At 37.4% G+C, this 9,845-nt stretch overlaps 1 protein-coding gene across 1 annotated transcript; it reads left to right on the top strand.

The window, feature by feature from the left end:
- The first annotated feature begins 208 nt into the window (after positions 1-208).
- si:dkey-93h22.8 (uncharacterized protein LOC449943 homolog) lies at positions 209-9,764 on the top strand. Its single transcript, XM_051913236.1, has 12 exons — positions 209-531; positions 1,438-1,685; positions 1,773-1,881; positions 2,663-3,935; positions 5,099-5,149; positions 5,639-5,719; positions 6,277-6,841; positions 7,014-7,223; positions 7,297-7,363; positions 7,439-7,560; positions 7,670-7,821; positions 9,025-9,764. The coding sequence occupies exons 1-12, from the start codon at positions 445-447 to the stop codon at positions 9,120-9,122; spliced, it is 3,063 nt and encodes a 1,020-aa protein (XP_051769196.1). The 5' UTR covers positions 209-444; the 3' UTR covers positions 9,123-9,764.
- Positions 9,765-9,845: the final 81 nt, after the last annotated feature.

Consider the following 9,845-nt stretch of genomic DNA (forward strand, 5'->3'; position numbering starts at 1 on the left):
AAATAAGACATATTCATTCAAATGGTTACGTGAACAATTATATTATTGAAATGCGGAGTGAAGAAATTAACTTTAGACTTTAAATAATCCATTATTTGATCCCAATTAATAACATGAAAACTACCAGACTTGACAGAAAATTAATAATAAATGTTGGTAAGGCGCTGATCTGCCCTACCTGACAAAATAGACCACTAGATGCCACTGTATATCGTCATCCTAATAACAAAAATCAAACCAAATGTGTAAAATATTAGTAATGTATAATACCGTAAGAACTCTTCACAACAAACGGTAAATGTAAAATCATGAGGCGATGTGAGTTGTTGCCTAGTAACTACAGCAAAGACCGTTGAAACGCATTCGAGCTGTCATTTTCCCGGGAACCTCCGCGTCACGTGACTCACCCGGCGCCTCGTGTGCAACTCTTCTCTCTGAAACAAAATGGCGGCGCCGCATGGCGTAAAACTGAAGGATTTAAAGTGTGATTTCACGGACAATACAGCAGCACAAGCGCACCAGGACGCTCAGGTTTTATATCTGCTTCTGTTGTGTCTATGCAGATGTTTGTATGAATATGTTGTGATGACGAGCATGTGTAGAAATGATACTCAGCATGTGAACACGTGGACGTCAGCGCGTGTTAGAGGCGGATGTGAAGTTATAAATCTCGAGAAATGCGCTATTGAAATCTTGTTAACGGCTCAAATGCGGTTTAATTAGTTATTCAAGTGTCTGAATAAAGTTTTTAAACAACAGTTTTTGATTTCCAACTGTTTAAATGATCATACACCGGCATGTGTATATTAAGGTTGAAACATGGTATTCAAATATAAGCTGTCGAAAATAAAATTAATTTTTTTAAAGCTCATAAAGGTGGGGAATATCACTGTGTTTGATCGATTCTGTACTCAATCCGTATGAAAGGCCATTAAATGAATGAAATCAAACGATTTTTTTTTTTATACTTTTGCACGATCTTATTCTATTAGTGCTCATCTTTAAATGAATGAATGGATTATTAAGTGAAACTTCTCTCCTCTGTCAGATAGTGCTCGGTGTTATCTGAGTGTCCAGTTCAAATAACGCTGACGTGTCTCACCTCACACACACCTGTCTGACTGAATTCTGTTCATTCTCTGTGATCAAGATTCAATTTTTTATTATTTTTGGCCAAACATAATTTAAATTATTTACAGGGCAAACACTGCTCACAATAATCTTATTAATAGCACATGTGTGATTTGATAGGAAAATACATTTGAACTAATAGGAACGACTTTGTCTTACACAATTTTTATGTGATTACAGGAAAGTCACGGATAAGTTGTAATGATTTTACAGCTTTGACTTCACTAGAGCCCAGAGTTTATGGCCTGTGTTTGAATCCTCGTAATCCTATCCAACATTGTTTTGTGTGTTTTGTTTTATCCACAGGTTGAATTTGGAAAACATGACATTTCCGTCTTTGATCTGGATGTTGGAAGGATCTCTGATGCTCTCCATGGAAGCCTGGATCCTTCGATCTTATCCATGTTTCAGGAAAAGAGGCCGACTGACAGTGTGGAAAGCGAGGCGTCGCTTCTGTCTGCGCTGACCGAGATTTTGGACAGCGTGGACGTCGAGACGTTATCGCCGTTTGACGTGCTGCCAGACGCAGAGATTTTTTCAGGCTCAGAAGGGTCTAGACCTCACGGTTAGTCTACCTAGTCTTTGTTTTGTGTCTCGGTATGTGTAAAAGCGTTTATTTACTTTACTTAGTCACACTTTTTCTCCTCACAGCTCAGAAATATTCTGCATTCGACCCAGTCGTCGCCGGATCGAGCAGCAGCTCTTCAATGCCCCAAAATCTCACAATCACCAGCCTCAAGGTCAAGAAAAGTAAGTTTCCTTTGCTTTATCCTGTTATTCATGTACAGTTACTCACTGGGCAAGTTCCCGTCTCCACAGCGTCACACCCAACCGATGAGTCACACCATATGAAACTGTTGAAAGAGAAACTAGCCTATATATTTGTGTAAATCAAACCGCTGTTTGTTTTGTTGGTGCAACTTCTGTTCGGTCGTGTTGTATCTAGAGGACAACCGATACTGGATTTTCGCAGATAAATTTGTCCGAAGACTGAATAATTGGCCAATAGATTTTAAAATCAGTTATATGAATGAAAACGAAAATTTAACAATTTAACAACAAAAGGTACACTATGTAACTTTTGACCGTCTAGTGGTTAAAAACAAAACTGCATGCATTTTGCAGAAGAACATTGTTTTGGTTGTGCTTCGGCTCTGTGCGGATGAATATGATTATTCTACTGCTCATAAAACATTCACTACTAGGCTTAAGAGATATAAGCAATCAGTTTAGATGGAAAGGCTGTAGCTTTATCCATTAATAGACACGGCATTTCCTTAAAATAAGTTCCAGAACATCTACAACAACCATAATGAAATGAGCCTTCACTACATAATGCTTTACAGTGAACTACATACGACAGTTAATCTGTTCAATAAAACACCTTACTCACCTGTTGAGCAATAAAAACACCATCTCTGCGTCACTTTTACATAATTTCAAATCTCTCAGCTAAAGAAGCAGCTTTAGGTGCCGATTAATCGGTAAAACTGATTTTTATCTCAGTGTTTTGTGTGGTTTTCTTCATCAGGAGGTGGTAATATCAGACAGACAGTTGAGACCCCGTCGCCATTTGGGGACCCAGAGTGAGATTTCACAGCGAGCTGATGATGAGAAGAACCCGAGAGAGACCAAGAGCCGCTCTGTGAGAAGCTTCCGCATTGAATCCGACCTGATATTCCTACAAGACGGACATGAATTACTTGCAGATTTAGTGAGACACATGCATCCGTACTGCATCAGGACCGATCTGGAGAAAGAGAGCCGGAGCGCTGAGGTCCATGTGTCTGCAGAGGAAGAGGAGGAGTTTGTTGATGTAGAGGGTTACGAGGAACAGGAAGAGAACTTTCTGGGCCAATCAGGACAAGGATTAGACTTGAATCCAAAAGCAGAAAGCGGCTCATCTCTGATGTCCATATCCGAAGAAGATAAAGACGAACCATATGCACAGAATATCTCATCTTTAGACAAAAATGTTAAGATGACACCTCAGCGCAGCGCTTTGGTCAAAACCAGTGATGCAGGACGGATGAAGAAAACGGTGACCTTTGCGGTGAATTTAGTCTCCGTTCACGAGATTCCACCTGACGATGAGTCTGATTCAGATTTGCCAGACGACTCTGAATCCACATCCTCTAAAAATGACATCACTTCCCCTCAAAAGCCCAAATCCCTCAGTCTGCAGCAGTACCGTCTCCTCAGACAGAAGAAACAACCTCCTGAAGAGAGACGGATGGACTTTCGAACGAAATGGCCTTCTCTTCCCGACCTTCCCAGGGAGCTTCCGCCCATCCTGCCGGACTTGTTTAAACTCGCACCAAAGCTGAATCTAAACACAAATTCTGGTGTGAAAGTAAAAGCACCAGCTGTTAAGGTGAAGATATCTGCATCCCAGCCAGAAGAAATCACACGTCCCTCTGGTCATGCGGTCAGAACGTCTGCAGATCTTTGCATTGATCCTCCAAACCCGGTTTTAGTGCCCTTGAAACCCACACATAAGACGGAGAGCAGTGCCGTGCCATCATCTGCGATAAACTCGACCCAAACCCAACCGGCGATAACAGACTCACCAGAACTGCTGAATTCAGACTCAAAACCAGATGTTTGTGTTTCTTGTGAAGAGGTTCGGCTCACTGAGGTCGTGCCTGTGGTCATCAAACCTGAAACTTCAGCTCCAGGTTCACCAGCGAGAGCCGGAGCAGAACCTTTGGATCAAAGGAGTCGTCCGTCTGTACTGATGCCCACGACCGTCACAGAAAAACACAGCGGAGGACAGCAGGACCAGACCACATGTGGAGAGATCGGTGAGCAGATCGTCTAGTGATGTTTAAAGACTGTGATGGATCATTCATTCACATACCTGAAAGCAGGGTTATTATCGTTAACTAAAACTAAAATTATAAAAAAAAAAAAAAAAAAACCATTTTTGTGCTTCAAATAAATATTACCTGAAAAAAAAACGTATTTTATTTCGATTAGTTGCCAAGGTAACATTTCCCATTTTTATTTAGTTTAACTTGATGTACTAAAATTAAAAATAAAACTGAAATAAAAATTCATAAAAATTAAATTTAAAAATAACAAAATCTAATAAAAATGGCAAAAACACAACAAATGTTACTAAAACTTTAAATTTAAAATGAAAACAAAGTATAAAAACAAATTAATTTAAAATATTTATAAAAACTATAATACAATCTAATTTGACACTAAAAAGACAAAATGACAATAACAACAAAATTACTAAAACAAACTTAATTTAAAACTATAATAGAAACTAAAGACAATAAAAACTAAATAGAAAAAATAAAAAACAAACAAGTTAAAATGACAAATACATAAAACAATTACTAAAATGAACTAAAATTAAAATGAAAAATATAAAAAAAATTTTTTAAAACATTTATAAACTATAATTATAAAAATTTATAATAGATTCTAAATAGACAATAATTTTAAAAATAAAAATGACAACACAATAAAATTACTAAAACAAACTAAAATTAAAATTGAAAATATAAAAATCATTTATAAAATTTATTAAGTAATAGAAACTAAATAGAAAAAAAGCTTATTAAAATGACAAACACAAAAGGACTAAAACTTGAACTAAAATTCAAATGAAAATGGAAAATATAAATATATATATATATATAAAAACTTTAAAAACAATCATCTAGAAACTAAATAGAAAATAAAAAAAAAACTAAGATGACAAAAATACACAAAATTATTAAAACTAAAATTAAAATGAAAACGGAAAATATAAAAACAGAAAATTAATTTAAAATACTTAAAAACTAGAAATTAAATAGACAACTAAATAGAAAAAAGACAAAAACACTTAAAATGAAAATGGAAAATATGAAAACAAAACCCTATTAAAAATGTTAATAAAAACTATAATACTATATCAGTCATACAAAAATAACACTTTTTGAAAGTGTTTCATGTGTTTGTTTTGCAGGAATTGAAGCCGCGGATCTGACCAGCCTTTTGGAGCAGTTTGAGACTCAAGGTATATGAAAATGCATGTTTGTTTATGATTATGTGTAATTGAACAGACAGCATCAGCTCAGATAAGACCCGTGTGCTTTATCAGCTCTGAATCATGTTCCTTCCATAAAAGGTTAAAGTTGACTTTTGCTTTCAGACTGAACTGATTTTCCCATCTGAATGTTTGTCTCTTCGGCACAGAAGACAATATTGTCACAGATTTAATGCAGCCAGAGACGGACACGGTCCCAGTGTTATTAAAGCAGAATCATTAAAGTTGTGATTAAACTCTCACTGAGTTCTTTAATGGTGTAATAGCTTTTGTACAACAGCTCATGAACGTGGAATGAATGATGTTTGTATGTTCAGGGTTGCCGTGGAAGCAATCGAAGGAATTTAAATCTTGGCCGGACGTCACAGGAAATTATTATAGCAACTAACGACAGTTAATATCTGTAGCTCCTACCGGTCAATGTGGATTCCTCAGTCAAATTGTGTTGTTTCTCTGCAGCTTCTGAAGGGCAGATGCTTCCAGAAGTTTCCCCGGATGAGCATCAGGATCGCCGGCTGACGGACCTCAGCAGCACTGCAGGTCAGAGTTCATCTCAAAGTTAGTGGTCTGATCTACACGCAGGTAACCAGTTTAAATCAACAGGTTAAAATTTATATTGTCGCGGTTGGGCGGAAAACTTTTCTCACTTTTATTTTTCATAAATCATTACTATCAGTCACCCTTTACGTCTGTCTGTGGGTTTTGCAAATATTTAACCAATGAAAAGTATTAAACAGAGCTTGTGACTGAACCTCGTAACTCCATTGGCTCCTCAAACTGTCAGTCAGACTCTGCTGTACACATTTTCGTGCGTCTCTGCTTGTTTGCAGTGCAATTGTGAATAAAGAACTGGTTTTCTGAATAACTACAGTGTTTTCTTTACACAAGAAGCACTATATATATAAAGGCTAATGTTTTATGTATTTGAGGAGTGGAGAAGATAATGGCCGCACAATTATAATCACATTCATTAGGAAGAATGCAGATACAACATGAATATGCTAATGAGCATGATGATTTTTGAGCAGGCTTTAGCTAGTTTCCATAGCAGTTGGCAACATTCGTGTCATTTGACATGATTATTTCATCCTCTCCAGGACTGACTCCACCCGCCACACCTCCACATCAGATCTGGAGACCCCTGGTGCCGGTCAAAGGGATAAAACATGAATCCATCAAGCCGCCGTCCAGCAAAACCATTCAGATTATCGAACCTCGCCCACTGCCGCCCAGCAAAACTCATTCAAAACCTTCACTTCCCACCTTCACTTCTGTGTTGAATCCTGCTCAAGCTTTCCTGGACCATGACTACTGCGGGATTCTGGGCAGTAAGACGTCTTTTGCGCACATGAACACGCGTTCGGGTCATTGCGATTACAGGACGTTGTCCGAGACGCCGCGTCTGTCCGATTCAGTGTTGCTGTCTCCTGACAGCTCGCCCTGCAGGATGGGCGTGTTCGAGCAGGCGGAGTCTCTGAGGGGGCGGTCCTTGCGCTTTCCCTCCCGCTCTCCGAGCCCACTGGACCGTGGAAGGGTGAAGAGGCGGGGTTATGATAGACGATACCGCCGCTCCAACTCCAGTTCAAGGTCGTCTTGTTCCTCTTGTTCTTCATCTTCATCATCGTCATCTCGCTCCAGGTCTCGTTCGCCACTCAGAAAAAGGTACATGAAAGCTGGTGCTACTAAAAATGTTGTTAAAATAATCATGATTTTCACTTAATAAACACAAGATTGATGGTTAATAATTTATATTATTTACCAGCACATATACTTATATAACATCTCGTAATGAAAACAGGCTATTAAATCTGTTTATGTTAATTATGATTTTTAGCTACAGGTCCAGGCATTCAGGAAGCAGTTCCTCGTCCCGCTCCAGTTCACGCTCGTCTTCTCGTTCTCCTCCTCGCAAGCGTGGACGCCGCTGCTCCAGATCACGATCCAGATCACAAACCAGATCACGATCCAGATCTTTATGTCGCTCTCGTTCTGGTTCGCGCTCGCCTGAGCCGGACTGGAGCGAGTCTCGCTGCACATGGAAGAGGTCAGTGTGAACACGACAGAAAAGTGTGACTCTTCTTGTGTAGGATTGAGTCTAAATCGGTCGTCTTTCTCAGTCGCAGGCAGAAGGAGCTGAACCGGCGTCGTGAAGAGGCTCGTAAACTCCGCCAGCAGAAAGCTATCGTAAGTGTCCAAACGATTGTCTCTCATCAAAGCGATGAGATGAGATTGTGTCTGATGACCGGGTTTGATCCTCAGGAGGAGCGCAGGGTGGTGTATGTGGGAGGAATCCGCAGAAGCATGTCACCTTCTGACCTCAAAGATCGATTCTCGTTGTTCGGGAAGGTTGAGGATTGTACAGTCCATCTCAGGAGTCACGGGTGAGATTTACAAACTCGTATCATGAGAAGTGTTTGAGCTTCAGTATCGCTTCGGCTTCTGTTCTGTAAGCTGATATATTTTCTCTGCGTTTCTGTTCTCTCCTTCTAGAGACAACTACGGCTTCGTCACGTATTACAACCGAGACGACGCTTACGCTGCCATTGAGAACGGAAGTAAACTGAGGCGCCCAGACGAGCTTCCCTTTGACATTTGCTTTGGCGGCAGACGACAGTTCTGTAAATCCAACTATGCAGATTTAGGTTGGTCTGATGAATGATTTCTCGCTGATATGAGCAGAAATACATTTTTACATCGTCTTTCAAGTCGAGCCCAGAATCAGGGCTGTACGATTAACTGAAATAAAAACAATTGCAATCGCACATTTCTGTGGAGTGAAAATAAAGAAATTAAGAGCCATAAATATTAGTGTACAGTTGTATTAATATTATCTTTCTAAATAATTTTTTTAATATTTTTATTTTTTTTACAGTAAAATATTACAATAGTAATATTTCTTATTTTGTTTTTATTAGTAATATTTGTTTTTATGTAGTAGTAGTAATAAAAATACCTAAAATAATAGACATAATGATAGATAATCACAAAATTTTGTCCAAATTGTGCAGCCCTACAAACAAGCACAGCGAACCTGGAATTTTTTTTACATCGCATTTTCAATGATAATCGCAATTTTTATCAGAAAAATCGCAATTAGATTTTTTCCCCCCAAATTGTGCAAATGCTGCATGTTTCGGAGTGAAAATGAAGAAATTAAGACCATTAATATTAGTATATTCATTTTACAGTTGTATTATTATTATATTATTTGTCGCAAATACTCGTTTTTTTATTTTACAGTGAAATATTACAATAGTAAATTTTTTTGTTTTTATTTAATAATTATTGTTGTTGTTGATATTATTATTATTATTATTATTATTATTATTATTTATAGCCATATTGATATACAATCACAAAATTTTGTCCAAATTGTGCAGCCCTACAAACAAGCACAGCGAATCTGGGATTTTTTTTTTTTTTTTACATCGCATTATAAATTATAATCACAATTTTTATCAGAAAAATCAAAATTGAGACAGCCATAAATATTAGTATTGCCATTGTACAGCTGTATTATTATTATATTATTTTTCATAAATACTTGTTTTTTTATTTTACAGTAAAATATTACAATAGTAATATTCTTTATTTAGTTTTTTAAATAATAATAATAATAATTATTATTATTGTTGTTGTTATTATTATTTTATAGCCATATTGATATACAAGCACAGCAAACCTGAATTTTTTAAATCGTAATCACAATTTTTATCAGAAAAATTAGATTTTTCCCCCTAAAACATTCAGCCCTAAACAGAGGTTAGTTAGGATGAGATTCTGATGCACCATAACAATAATAAAGTTTAGGTTCTGCCTCATTTCTGTCTTGTTCTGTGGTTTAGATTCCAACCGGGACGTCGATCACGCGTCCAGGAGCCGATGCGAGTCGTTTGACTTCGACACGTTACTGAAACAGGCTCAGAGAGGACAGAAGAGGTAGCGGCACAGAAGATGGAAAAGAGACTCGATGTTACCTCAGAGCACTGAAACAAACCAGTTTAGCTGGTGACCAGCTTAAATTACCAATTTAATTGCTGGTTTTTAGTGTGAGACATGTTTTGGATATTTTCGTTCGGTTTTGGTTGGTCACCCATCATGACTCCACTGGTCAAGTTGGCTTACTTGCAATATAACCAGCTTATAGACCAACATTGGCCACCTACAGGTTCAGACTGGTTTAAATGAGTATTCTGGGTTAAACTCTATTAACTGCCTCTGTTATTGTGACATAAATAGTAGATGTCAATGCTGTACAGATAATGAGTTTGACCTGGAATAGTTGTTATTTTTCAGCAGGGTAATTTGCACTTCACTAAACTGATTTTACCTTCACCTCTTTGTTACTTGACATTTAAAACCTTGTGTTGAAGCACTATTGTGTATAATTTTTGTACATAAGACTTGTATGCATTAAAGGATGAAATAATCTTCACGAAAGGACATTAACTTGAATAGTGAATGGTTTGTCTTCTATATATAGCTTGAGTTTTGTTTTTTTAAGTGAAACCAAAAATGTTTTTCCCCTCTTTCACAGTCGTAATGATTAAGCTTTAACAGAATAAAAAAGTTTATGTATTAACAACTGGCGTCTCTTATTTTACACTAAACTCAGAACATTAAAGAAAGTGTAAAGATGAACCTTATAATCAAAACATTCAACTTT

The sequence above is a fragment of the Ctenopharyngodon idella genome, chromosome 11, assembly GCF_019924925.1.
Source record: "Ctenopharyngodon idella isolate HZGC_01 chromosome 11, HZGC01, whole genome shotgun sequence".
NCBI lineage: Eukaryota > Metazoa > Chordata > Actinopteri > Cypriniformes > Xenocyprididae > Ctenopharyngodon > Ctenopharyngodon idella.